Source organism: Cetorhinus maximus, chromosome 8, assembly GCF_964194155.1.
Source record: "Cetorhinus maximus chromosome 8, sCetMax3.hap1.1, whole genome shotgun sequence".
In the NCBI taxonomy this organism is placed as follows: Eukaryota; Metazoa; Chordata; class Chondrichthyes; order Lamniformes; family Cetorhinidae; genus Cetorhinus; species Cetorhinus maximus.
Window position 1 is genome coordinate 12,763,160 of NC_135886.1, and position 13,819 is coordinate 12,776,978.

Genomic DNA, 13,819 nt, shown 5'->3' on the forward strand with positions numbered 1-13,819 from the left:
TTAGTTTTTGGGAGTTGGTGGATTGTGGGCATCATGGCTATCTTTATTGATTGACTGCTGGGCAGATTGGCAGATGGGACCAATGCCAGGAAGTTGGTGCCAGACTGTGCTTGGAGGCTGGAGCCCCTCTGTTTGGGGGGAAGCTCAGTCATTGAGTATGTTCAACACAGATCGATGGTTTTTTAGATGTGAATGACATCAAGGGATATGGGGATAGTGCAGGAAAATGCTGTTGAATTAGACAATCAGCCATGATTGAGTTGAATGCTGGAGCAGGCTCGAGGGGCTGAATGGTCTACTCCTGTTTCTATGTTCCTAAAAGTTCAATCAAAGGTGGCCTCCTTATTTGAGGAGGATGCGGAGAAGCATTGAGACTAATTCCAAGAGGATATGCTGTGAGGAAATATTGGAGAACCTCCAGTTCTACAGTGTCGAAGACCAAAGGCGCTGCTGGTGGGGGTGGGGGGACGGCGCTCATTGAGGATACGAAGGACAGATAAGATTGAGGAGTCATTGTTTCACCCAGAGGATGGTGGGGGCCTGGAACTCACTGTCTTAAAGGATGGTAGAGACAGAAACCCTCCTCAGGTTTAGAAGACACTTGGATTTATACTTCATGTGCTGTAACCTATAGGGCTGGGGATGAGCTGTGAAGTGAGATTAGATTGGATTGCTCTTTATTGGTCGGCACGGGCAGAATGGCTGCCTTCAGTGCTGTAAATTTTCCTGTGTTTCTGTAAGGGAGTGATGAATGTTATTGTGTTGATGAAGTGAATAGAACAAAAGGGTGAGGATTTGAACTAGGGAGAAATTAATTTTGAGCAGCCCTTCTCTGGGGTGATTTGAGGTGAGAGGTCTAAATGCATTGGGAATGAGTGAAGGGTGAGTGCTTGGTCCTCTCTCCCTCCTGCATTGTGCGTTGTTGTTGCTTGACCTATTGTCTCCAAGTTCTGGCTGTGCATTTACTGACCCTGTATCTGCTTTAAATCTTTGCAGCTTTTCTGACTACAAGTTGGAAATGGACATCCCTCTGGGGAATAATACATATCCTCCAATATTGTTCAATGCTGTAAAGAGTGGATTGAAGGAGGACCGCACTCTTAACCCCAGTGTGAGGCAGGAAGTGCAGAGGATTAAGTAAGTGCTGCCTTCAGCTCCTAAATGGGGTGTGGAGTGCGAGATGAACCAGAGGATGAACTGGGTGTTTTTTTTCCTTTTTATAAGCAAAATAAAGTGGTAATTTTGACTCTTTTGAAGGCGCTGGCTCTCTCTGGGTGATGTTGGGGCTGTCACCCTCCTCATCCAACCATGGAGTTAGGTTTACATTAAAAAAAAAAGCTACAGTGTTGAAAAGGCTGGAAATACTCAGCAGGTTTGGGAGCACTTGTGGAGACAGAAATTAAATTGGGAAAGGTTGGAGATGTAACAGGTTTTAAGCAAGGAGAGGGGAGGAAAGAACAAAAGGGGAGGTCTGTGATAGAAGCAAAAAACTGCGGATGCTGGAAATCCAAAACAAAAACAAAAATGCCTGGAAAAACTCAGCAGGTCTGGCAGCGTCTGCAGAGAGGAGCACAGTTAACGTTTCGAGTCCGCATGACCCTTCAACAGAACTAAGTAAAAATAGAAGAGAGGTGAAATATAAGCTGGTTTAAGCGGGGGTGGGACAGGTAGAGCTGGATAGAGGGCCAGTGATAGGTGGAGATAACCAAAAGATGTCACAGACAAAAGGACAAAGAGGTGTTGAAGGTGGTGATATTATCTAAGGAATGTGCTAATTAAGGGTAGAAAGCAGGACAAGCAAGGTACAGATAGCCCTAGTGGGGGTGGGGTGAAGGAATCAAAAAAGGCTAAAAGGTAGAATTAAAACAATGGATGGAAATACATTTAAAAATATTGGAAGTAGGTGGGAAAAGATCTTTGATCTGTGATGGGTTGGTTGGCAGGCTGGAGAGATTAAATAACGAAAGGGATGATGGTGCAAGACAAAAGGGGGAGACAATGGGTCAAGTAAAGGAACAAAAGATGTGTCTAGAGGAGATGCAAATAGGAACAGCCGACTCATCAACGGCTGCTGTCCTTTGAAATTGTTGAACTCCATGTTGAGTCTGTGAAGGCTGTGAAATGCCTAATTGAAAAATGAAGTGCTGTTCCTAAAGTTTACTTTGAGCTTCATTGGAACAGTGTAGGAGGCCGAGAACAGAGAGATCAGAGTGGGAGCAGGGTGGGGAATTAAAATGATAGGAAGCTCAGAGTCACTTGTAGATTAGTTTTCTTCTCTGGGATTGGATTGGATGGGAAAAGTCAGGTTATTTGGTGGACAGAGGTGTAGTGGTGGAGGAGTGGGGTGTGGATGTGGGGACCTCAGCTGGGCGTGAACCTGTTCCCCCACATTTTTTTATCTTTCTCCCCCCCACCCACCCACACAATCTCCCCACTCTCTGGGCATAGAAGTTTCTCATGGATTCCCTATTGGATTTATTAGTGATTATTTTATATTTATGGGCCCTAGTTTTGGACTCCTCCATAAGCAAAACATCTCTACTTCTGCCCTACCAAACCCCTTCATAATTTTTGAGGTCACTGCTTATCCATTTCTTTTCTGGAGGCAAGAGCTCTAGCCTGTTCAGTCCTTCCTGATAACTCCTCGGTACTGGTGTCAACCTTGTAAATCTTTTTTGGCAGTATCTCTGTACCTTTTTTGTAATATAGTGAGTGGAATTGTGCAGAGTGCTCCCACGAATGGTTACAACGTGGTTGTCTATTTCCGTACAACTCACTCTGTCTGGGTTGACTGGGAGTCCTGGGTGTGAGTGGAGTCAATTGTTAATATCTCTATGTATCACAGCAAGAAGAGATGCTATCAAAGCTTTTCTTCATGCACTTATCTGTCTGGCTTGCAAGAATTTTCCAACAGTAATGGGGGGATGGGGAAAGAGAACAACAATTTATACTGCATGAGAAGAGACTGCTGATTGGTGAAGGCGTTGCCATGGAGAATGCAGCATGGAACAGTTAACTGCCAGGCTGTGTTTGCTGCCAACGCCAGCCATGCACAGTCGATTATGTTGCTCACGTCGTAGCGAGCAACATTGTCTGCAGCGGCCAGGACCAAAAATGGCGCTGCTCAAATAACCTCAGCTGTTTTCTCCCCTGTTTAGGCAACAGTCGAAGCCACCCCCACCCTTTTTTAAAGATGTTTCAATTCTCAGTTCAGAACTTGAATTCATTACCTTTGTGAATAATAACTTCACCAATATCTTTTTAAGAACAAGGGCAGAAATTTTTAACCATATCCCTGGCATCAATATTAAATGTACCGCACAAAATGTCCAATGCAACATGCTTTGTATAGACACATTAAACTGCTGTTTTTAGTGTCTTTTAATGCCAGCCTACGCGTTCTGAATTCAGGGGACTATCCGATGTGTGCACAAACCTAAATATGCTAACTAATTTGCATAACTGTAGCCCATGCAAGCTGCAACTGTGATGCTATTTTCCAAACTCGCCTATTAAAGTCATCTAACACAATATTCATTGAGCTTTGGGGCAGACGGGTTTTGCTTCAACAGCTTCTCTGACAAAGACTCGACAACTGGAACTTGGTCTTCTCTTTTCAGACACTAACAGACTTACTGCGTGTACTCAATATTTTGGCTTTATTTTAGATTTCTCATTTTTGTAATTTTTCATACTGGAGTTAGCAGCAGACCAGTAAAATGGTTGGGGGATAAAAAAATTGTCTATTTTTGTTTTAGTATTTTATTTTTAAACTAGGCATATAAATTCATGTAAGGGAAATTTAGCACAAAATTTAACAGCAGGCTTGAAATTAGGGCTGTTTCACACACACTATTTTAATGGTTCTTGATCAGCTAAACAATCTTCAAAGTCCTCTGCGTTATTATTGCTTGATTTGGGCTCTTGTGATCTCATGTAACTTCTGTATAAGCAAGGTCTCCTGAAGGATGACTTTTAACCAGGGCAGATTGGGGCTCAGCCTATCTTCTCTGGCAGACTCAACAATATGATACATGAGTCAGAGTTGTGCTCAGTATGCCAGGGCACACTAGGATTACTGAGTTTGGCTGGCTCAACATTGGAATTTGGGAGGATACTAGTCCTTGTCCCCCGCTAATTAATAAATAGCTTTCTTGTTCTTCAGGCTAAACTTAAACTTCCAACCATATTCAATGTAGGCGGTGTGTCCGTACAGGTATAAAAGCTTTTCACACATGTGCAGGATTGTACTGGCAGGCTGGATGCAATGGAATGACGCCATTGGTGTTCTGTGCATGTGCAGACCGGCCATCTTGCATTGGCAGGAGTTACAGTGTAACTGTTTAGCTTTGTTCAAATTCAAACTGGGCAAGTTGACCTCGTGTAGTATAAATTGTTCCCCCGTTACTGTTGGAAAATTCTTGTACATCTGTCCTGATGAGTGCAAGATGAAAAGCTTTGACAGCATGTCTCTTTTTGCAGCAGAACTCAAGTTCTGAACTACCAAACAGCTATTAATATCTCTTACTGATGATGTAGCTCGGTACAGAGCAGAGATCAGAGGAATCTCTGACACTTGCTCTTTTGTGACTCTGTACCTCACTGTCTGCTGCACTCGTCCCGCTAAGGGCATTTTCGAAGGGCCGAATGGCCTAATTTCTGCTCCTATGTCTTATGGTCTTATTTTTATGGTTTTTTTTTTGTGCAGTTCGTTACTGGCCTCGCAGTTAGAGTTTGACAACTATGGTGAGAGATTCTGTCTGCTGCTCCATCTTGAGGAGATTCAGATGGAAGTCGACATCACCAGGTACAACATGGATGAAGTTACCATGGTCAAAGATCAGCAGATGAAGGATCTTCTCGTTCTCCAGGTTAGTACTGATCTTTCAAAGGTTTTCAAAGTTGAGGGGGATCTTGGGAGATAGGAACAGGCTTAGGCCATTCAGCCCCTTGAGCCTTGGTCATTCGGTTACAAAGTACTTACAGTGCAGACAGATATAGGCCATTTGGCCCAACTTGCTCATGCTGGTCCACATTTCTACTCCACGTGAGCTTCCACGCACCCTTTCTTTATATTAATCTATCCGCATATTCTTTTGTATTCTTGCTTAGCCAGATTCCCATTAAATGCATCTATCATGACTGACCTGTATTTCTACACCATCAATTCAGCTTGGTTCCATAGCCATCAATGCCCTTGGATAATGAAACACACTCGATCTCCATTTCAAAATTTTCAATTGACTTGACTTTTTCTGGGTTTGGGGGTGGGTGCAATGCGGGCAGAGGGAAGAGTTCCAGATGTCTACTGCCCTTGTGTGAAGAAGTGCTTCCTGACATCACCCCTGAATGGGGTGATGTCCCCTTATTCTGGTGTCCCTCACCAGAGGAAATAGCTTCTCTCTATCTACCCTCTCTACTACTGTCTACCGCGAGCTTATCTTCATTGGTCAGTATACGTGTTGGGATTTCTACGATGCCATGCGCTATAAGATTGGCCTTGTTAGCAACCTTGTAAATAGGGCCCGAGCCGTTTGCTCACGGAGCAAGCTTGATGCTGAAATAGGTGCAAAAAAGTCATCCTGCGGGATAATGAATACCCTGATCAGATCATTTCGTGCTGTATATCTCACACATTCCTAAATGGGCATAAGGCCACCCCTTTCAGCCCCGAAAAGTGCCCTGGAAGGGTAAGGTGTCTGAAAAATTTGAGCAACAGGTGAAGCTAGCTGTTTCACGCTGCTACTATGCAGTAGCAACACAAGTGGTATTCATCACTTTCAGGGTGCTGCCGTCAAGCCAAAAAGATGTTCTGGCTGTCACACGAATGAGTAATGTGGTATATGAACTTCAGTGTCAGTGTGATCCTAGGGGATGTAGGCCATACATCCCAAAGACTGGCGGATTGTATCAAACAGCATTTCCCAGCTGCTGTTTGCAACAGGCAAAGTACTGACCATACCTAACCAGCCTTTGCTTGCAAAACTCAAAACATAGTGTCCAACATTAGAGCGAATCCTCGAATGGACACTATTTGCTAAACAATCCTGATTGTGTTAAGGATTACACTTGAGAGCCAATATAAGATTGTCAGTCGGGCTCGCAGTGTGGTTCACTTACGCGTGCTAGAAGCTGCATATATTAATACACTGGGCCCTGTTCTTTGCAGACTGAATATGCACACATGTTGTGCCTGTTTCAACTAAACAAAATAGGTGACAGCCATTCTCTGGTTCATTCCCCAGGGCAATGTCTTGACCAATCAGTGTCAAACTGCCTGGTTTAAATTTAAACAAGCTTGGCAGTTAGCAGTCATTCATCAGTTAATTGGTTAATTCTCCACAACAAAGCCTCTACCGATCAAAGTCCACTTGCAAACTAATCAGTGCTCTCATGAAGCACAAATTGTTGTTCCCTTTACATTTGTGTATTCTTGTGAATTGTCCTGATGAGTTCTAGACAAAAAGCTTTGACAACGTCTTTTTTCAGCAATAATTAATTAGATCATCCCTGAATATTCCATATTCAAGTGAATACAAGCCTAGTTTATGAAACCTGTCCTTATATTTTAATCCTAACCTCCTGTGATTGGTAGCGTCTTACAAAAAACTACTCATCAGATGACTTGTGGCACTGAGCTGAGCAGTCACTATGGCTTTGAGCTTCACCAGCCAGGAGATAGACCACTTACTGTGGGGGGCTGACCCACACTGGCCAGGAACTACACCGCTCAGTGTGGCACTGAGCCACACCAGCCAGGAGCTAGGCAGCTCGGTGTGGGGTTGGGTCCCAGCGGCCTAGAAGGTTGCAGGTTTAGATTTATTCCGTGTCGGTTGATTTCAGCCAGTGGGACAAGCTCTAGAATTTGCTGGACTCTAGTTGGATTTGTAACCATGGGATCTTTTCTATTCCTCCCTCCTGACCTTGGCAGGTTCCTGGTGTTGCTGAGAACAGGCCGTCTGTGCTCCGAGGGGACCACTTGTTTGTGTCGAAGAGTGATGATCGGGAGGAACCAATCACACGTTACAAGGGCTATGTCCACGCAGTGGAGCTGGAGAAAGTGAAGCTGGGCTTTTCCAAAAAGTAAGTACTGAAAGATTTCTCCAACGAGTTGTGTCCAGGGATCCCTGTCACCCACATCTCTAGTGGGGGACGGGTTAGTCGAGCAGCCACAAGCTGCAGACGACAGGACATAACTGCCTTCTGAAATGGCCTCGCAATCCTCTCAGTTCCAGGGCGTTGGGGATGGGCAACAAATGCTGGCTTTGCTGGCAACATCCAGATTGCACGAAAGAATAAATTTTTTAAAACGTGGGCCTGACCAGGCTAGTGACTTTGGCAGGTTCCCTTCCATCACGGACGTCGGTGACCCGGTTGGGATTTCTGGCACCAGCTCACCCACGACCAGATTAATCACGAAACAAAGGAAGTGTGACAAAATATAGAAAGACATTAATAAACTTTCAGAATGGCTGTGTGAATGACAAGTTAATTTCAATATGTACAAGTGTTGAGTACATTTTGGCAAGAAGAGGAGGCCAGAAACAATTGGAAAACCAAGTTTCTAACTGGGGTAGAGGAACCAAGGGACCTGCAGGCACACTTACACAAATCCATGTGAAAGCAGTTTAATAAGATCATTTTTTAAAAAATCATATAAAGCACTGAGGTTCATTTTTAGAAGGATAAAATTGAAAAGCAGAGAAGCTATGTTAATCTTGTAATGAACCTTGGTTAGACCACACTTGGTGTAACTGTGAACTGCCCTGATCCCCATGTTATCAAAAGGATATAGAGGCACTGGAGAAAATGTGCAGAAGGTTTACTAGAATTTACTCAAACTGAGAGGTTATAACAATCGGGAAAGATTGGACAGGCTGGTCCTCTAGACCTGAGAGAGAGATCCTTAAGTGTATGAAAGGGTTTGAGGGGGTAGAGGTGGAGAAGATGTTTCCACTTGTGGGAGAGTCCATAAGTATTGGGTAGTTGCTAATAAATCCAATAGTGATTTCAGGAGAAACTTACTGAAAAAATGGTGAGAATTTGGAACGTGGAGTGGCTGAGGTGAATAGCATAGATGCATTCAATGGGAAGCTGAATAAACGCATGAGGGAGAAAGGAATAGAGGGATATGCTGGTAGGGTGAGAGGATAAACAGCACAGACCGGCTGGTCTGAATGACTTGTTTCTGAACTGGAGGTAGGATGCACTATGTGGTGTTTTCAATTTCATAATTTGCCATGTAGTGATTTGAACCTGGGATCTCGCACCATAAACGTTGCACCCATCAGCCTGAGTCATGGGTGATCCCACCTTATCCACTGATTCCCAATCGACAGGTTTCAAAGCAGTGCCTTGGCCGAGTTTTATTCTCCCGCGTCCAGGATTTCTGAGCTGAAACTGTTTGTCTGAGATCATCAAACTCCACCGAGGATGGAATGTCTGTACCCTCCTCGCTGGTTTGTGTTATTCCCACGCTAACTGGCACCCTTAGTGACTGACTGCAGGTTGGGAACATGATTTTTTTTTATTTAAAAAAAATGATATTTCACGAGGGAGCCCCTTCCCAGTTGAAGAAGGTGGGGAAAGCTGATAAAATAATGAGCTGACAGGACCTCAGTGTAACCCTGATAACTTAACGTTTTTATCCCTCCAGGCTGGTGGCTGCTTTTATAAATAACATGAAATTTAACGTCTCGTTCACGTTTAACCGAATCCCATTGCGGCTACAACACCGAGCTGCACAATTAGCGAAGGACACCAACCTGAAGGATATGCTCTTTCCCGTCTCTTCAGCCGAAAAATGCATTTACTCTTCTGAGAAAAGCTTGATGTGAGTATAAACCCAGCAAAATCCATCGGCTTTAAATTGGGAGGTTAGTGGGGGATGAGATGGGCAAGGATAGCCTCGAGCTTTATCTCGGCTCATTGAGGCCTGGTCAGTGCTCGTTCATTTGGAAGTTGATGCCTCACGTGAGAGGTTCTGACTATCGGGGAGGATTGACCAGGCTGACGATCTCCTCTGGAAAAGAGGAGACTGAAGGGTGATCTGATAGAGGTCATTTAAAATTATGGAAGGGTTTGGACTGGTAGATGTAGAGAGGATGTTTCCACTTGCGCAGGAGACCAAAAGTAGGATCATCATGAAGATGGTCACTAATTAAATGCAGTGAGAAATTTCTTTACCCAGAGAATGGTGAGAATGAGAACTCTACCACAGAGTGGTTCAGGCGAATAGTATTTAAGGGGAAGTTAGATGAACATGAGAGAGAAAGGAATGGAAGGAGATGCTAGCTGGGTGGGAAGAGGCTGGTGTGAATTATAAACCATTCTATAAGTCAGTTGGGCTGAACGGCCTGTTTTTGTGTCTGAGAGAATTTGCCTTCCAGAATAGAACTATTATTTTATTTTTTTTAAATTAAACTTTTTTTTTGCTAAACGTTTGAAGAATTGAGTGGAGACATTGCAGTTGAGCTTAGCTCCATTAGGTATTTGAATGTTGAACCTGATGGCCATTTATTTCTGCATGAATGTTCTGTTTTAAATTTTTTTTAAAAAAGGTTTTACGATCAGTCCCTCGAGAACAATCCGGAACAGGCCACTGCTGTCAATTGCATTGTGTCTGGGCTCTCCAGACCTGCACCATACCTGGTTTTTGGCCCTCCAGGAACTGGGAAAACAGTCACTATCGTGGAAGCTATTAAACAGGTACCAAGTGTCATTTACAAAACCTGACATGTTTCAGCTACTTAGAATTTTCTGCCTGGAAATCAAGGAAGGTGGGAAGTGAATGGTGGTGACTCTGAGACCACTGCACCACCCTCCCTATTGGCCTAGTCAAGGGGAGATGAGTTTCACCCTGTTCTCTGTTTATCTCTTTTATTTCCTTTCCCCACCTGCCCCCTCCCTCTCCCCCAAAACATATCACCGATGGATCATGATCTGTCTAATTTTCAAAGTGATGTTCTAGCTTTGAGTAGTTATTGGGAAATGGCTGAATCTTAAGCTGGACATCAGTCATCTTTTCCTCCAGCACTTCCTTTCTATCAATGATATTGTCGACACCTCAGCTGTCCAGATTTGATGCAAAAGATTAGCGTTCTAGGTTCAGGAACTGTTCTTGCTGTGAGCAGGCTATACTAGACCTGTGCAACAAGATGGGATTAATTAGTGACCTCCTAGTGAATGTGCCTCTAGGTAGCAGCGATCATAATATGGTTGAATTTTACATTCAGTTTGAGGGAGAGAAGAGTGGATAAGGACAATTATGAGGGCATGACAGTAGAGCTAGCTAAAGTTAGCTGTCCAATTAGGTTAGGGCATGGGTCAATGGAGATGCAGTGGCAGACACTTAATGGGATATTTTAGAATAGATACATTCCAGTGAGGGAGAAAAAATTCCAAGGGAAGGACCCACCATCTGTGGTCAACTAGAAAAATTAAAGATTGTATCAAACTTAAAGAAAAAGCATATAATTGTGCAAAGACAGGTGGCAGGCCAGAAGATTGGACAGAATATAAAAAACAGCAAAGAATGACTAAAAGATTAATAAAGAGGGAAAACTTAGAGTATGAGAGATAGCTAGCTAGATATATAAAAACAGATGGTAAGAGTTGTTATTGATATCTTGAAGAAGTAGTTAACAAAGTAAGCATTGGTCCCATAGAAAGTGAGTCTGGGGAATTAATAATGGAAAATCAGGAGATGGAAGATAATTGAATATGTATCTTGCATTGGTCTTCTCTATAGAGGATACAAATGTTATCCCAGAAATAACTGTAAATCAGGAAATGGAAGGGAGGGAGGAACTCGGAAAATTACCACCGCTAGGTAAGTAGTACTAAACTGAGCAAATTGTTGGAGCTGCAGGCTGACAAGCCCCTAGGACATGATGGACTTCATCCTGGGGCCTTAAAAGAAGTTGCTCATGAGATAGTTGATACGTTGGTTTTAATTTTCCAAAATTCCCGAGGCTCGGGGAAGATTCCATTAGATTGGAAAATAGCAAATGTAACTCCTTATTCAAAAAGGGAGGGAGACAGAAAGCAGGAAACTACAGGCCAGTTAGCTTAATATCTGTCATAAGGAAAATGTTAGAAGCTATTATTAAAGATGTCGTAGCAGGGCACTTAGATAAATGCAAGGTAATCGTGCAGAGTCAACTTGGTTTTATGAAAATAAATCATGTTTAACTAATTTATTGGAGTTATTTGAAGAAGTAACATGTGCTGTGGATAAAGGGGAACTGGTGGATGTACTGTACTTGCATTTCCAGAAGGCATTTGATAAGGCGCCACATCAAAGGTTATTCTGGAAAATAAAAACTCATGGTGTAGATAACATATTGGCATGGGTAGAAGGTTGGCTAGCTAACAGGAAATGGGGTAGCCATAAATGGGTCATTTTCTGTTTGGCAAGATGAGCGAGTGGCGTGCCACAGGGACCAGTGCTGGGGCCTCAACTTGTTACAATTCGTATAAATGACTTGGATGAAGGGACTTGAGTATGGTTGCTAAATTTGCTGATGGCACAAAGGAAGGAAAGTAAGTTGATTAGAGGACATAAGGAGGCTACAAGGGATATTGATAGGTCAAGTGAGTGGGCAAAGATCTGGAAAATGGAGTATAATGTGGGGAAAATGTGAAATTGTCTATTTTGGCAGGAAAAATAAAAAAGAAGCATATTATCTAAATGGTGAGAGATTGCAGAGCTCTGAGATTCAGAGGGACCTGGGTATCCTAGTGCATGAATGACAAAAGGTTAGTATACAGGTACAGCAAGTGATTAGGAAAGCTAATAGAATGTTATCATTTATTGCGAGAGGAATTGATTACAAAAGTAGAGAGGTAATGCTCAAGTCGTACAGGTGAGACCACATCTGAAGTACTGTGTACAGTATTGGTCTCCTTATTTAAGGAAAGATGTAAATGTGTTGGAAGCAGTTCAGAGAAGGTTTACTAAAGTAATAAATAACAATAATAAAAGCAGAAAATGCTGGAAAAACTCAGGAGGTCTGACAGCATCTGTGGAGAGAGAAACAGAGTTAACGTTTTGAGTCTGTATGACCCTCCAGAGCTCTGAAGAGTCATACAGACTCGAAACGTTAACTCTGTTTCTCTCTCCACAGATGCTGTCAGACCTCCTGAGTTTTTCCAGCATTTTCTGCTTTTATTTCAGATTTTCAGCATTGGAGTATTTTGCTTTTATTAGAGTAATACCTGAAATGGGGTGGGTTCTCTTACGAGGAAAGGGTGGACAGGCTAGGCTTGTATCTGTTGGAGTTTAGGAGAGTAAAAGGTGACTTGATTGAAACCCTTAAGATCCTGAGGGGGTCTTGACAGGGTGGATGTGGAGAGGATGTTTCCTCTTGTGGGAGAATCTAGAACTAGGGGTCACTATTTAAAAATAATCGATTGCCTGTCAATGTATAAATAATCACACTGCATGGCAATCACCTTGTTAAAGACAATTGCTAGTTAAACAGGTGATGGGCGGGTGATGATTATCCCATCTAAACAGAATAAAAAGATACAGCTGGAGCACTTTGTGTGGAAGCTACTTGGAAGTCAGTAGCACTAAGGAGTTATCTTGAAAACAGATCAGCCTGGATTAATTCTTACACTACAACCTCTTATTGTGAGTAACATAGTAGCAGAGGATGAACTTTAAGCTTTGCTGATTGATTGCTGTATATGAAGATTTCTGTCTCAGTCCTCTGAGGGAAAAGAAGTGTACTGTTGCCGATAATTTAAGTTACAGAATGGCGGAAGGATGGTGCAAAGCTTTCACTATCCACCTATTTTTTATGACTCTGAACCTTATCAGCAATTGAAGGCTGAAGTTGAAATGTGGACCGGGGTTACTTCCATACCCCGGAAGAAGCAAGGTATGGCTTTGGTGTTATCATTACCAGCCAAAAGTAAGATAATGAGTAAAGTATTGTCAGAGTGGAAAGTGGACGATTTGGATCGTGAAGAGGGATTGAACCTCCTGCTACAATTTTTGGATAAGTTTTATAAAAATGATGAGTTGTTGGAAGCGTATGAAGCTTGGACCTTTGATAGGTTTAGGAAATCAGATGATCAGTCCATGGCAGAATATATCATGGATTTTGATAAATGGTACCAGAGACTACAGAGATTTGAACTTGAAATTCCGGAATCGGCATTGGCATTTAAATTACAGGACTGTGCTCGCATTTCCCATGTTGGTACCCTTTTAGAACTATAAGGGGTTCAATTCCGGGGGAAAGAATCTCTCCTAGATCAAATGGCTGCTGCCCTAAAAAAAATTTCTGGGGTATAGTTGTTCCCTGCCACTTTCTTAGCAAATGTGAACAACTCTGCTGTAAAACAGAGGATAGAGGATTCAATGGTGACCGAATTTCGCAGTCGACCAAATATTAGGCGAAGATTCCAATACAAAGATGGGGTGAATGAAAAGAGGTCTGAAAATAGTCATAACCCTAGCCAATTTGAGAGTCGGGACAAAAATCGTGTCTGGGATGGTGACCGTAGGTGTTTAAACACAAAAAATGCATGGGGAATGGTTAATCAGTGTTTTCGGTGTGATTCTCAGTATCGTTACGCGATGATCTGCCCACAGCGAAGGAATCGTGTTTTTGAAGTGACCCATGAGACGGATTCATTTGAAACTGAAAGTGACGATGGTGACTGACGTGATGGAATTGTATTGATCACTGAGCTTGAATCCGGTGATGAGTATCTTGTTGGTAGATTCTTTCAACTGTGCAGCTCTGGACAGTGGCACTTCTAGCACTTGCACGGGGTGCAACATGGGCAGGCTTGACTGCTATCT

At 42.9% G+C, this 13,819-nt stretch overlaps 1 protein-coding gene across 3 annotated transcripts in view; it reads left to right on the plus strand.

The window, feature by feature from the left end:
* The window catches only part of LOC144683437 (putative helicase MOV-10), a 69,796-nt gene that overhangs the window by 18,409 nt on the left and 37,568 nt on the right, over positions 1-13,819 (plus strand). For all 3 annotated transcript variants that reach the window (XM_078546447.1, XM_078546448.1, XM_078546449.1), the window contains exons 6-10: positions 997-1,137; positions 4,709-4,871; positions 6,932-7,083; positions 8,657-8,833; positions 9,561-9,708. In XM_078546447.1, the coding sequence (XP_078402573.1) occupies positions 997-1,137; positions 4,709-4,871; positions 6,932-7,083; positions 8,657-8,833; positions 9,561-9,708 (781 nt within the window). The remainder of the gene's footprint in view (positions 1-996; positions 1,138-4,708; positions 4,872-6,931; positions 7,084-8,656; positions 8,834-9,560; positions 9,709-13,819) is intronic.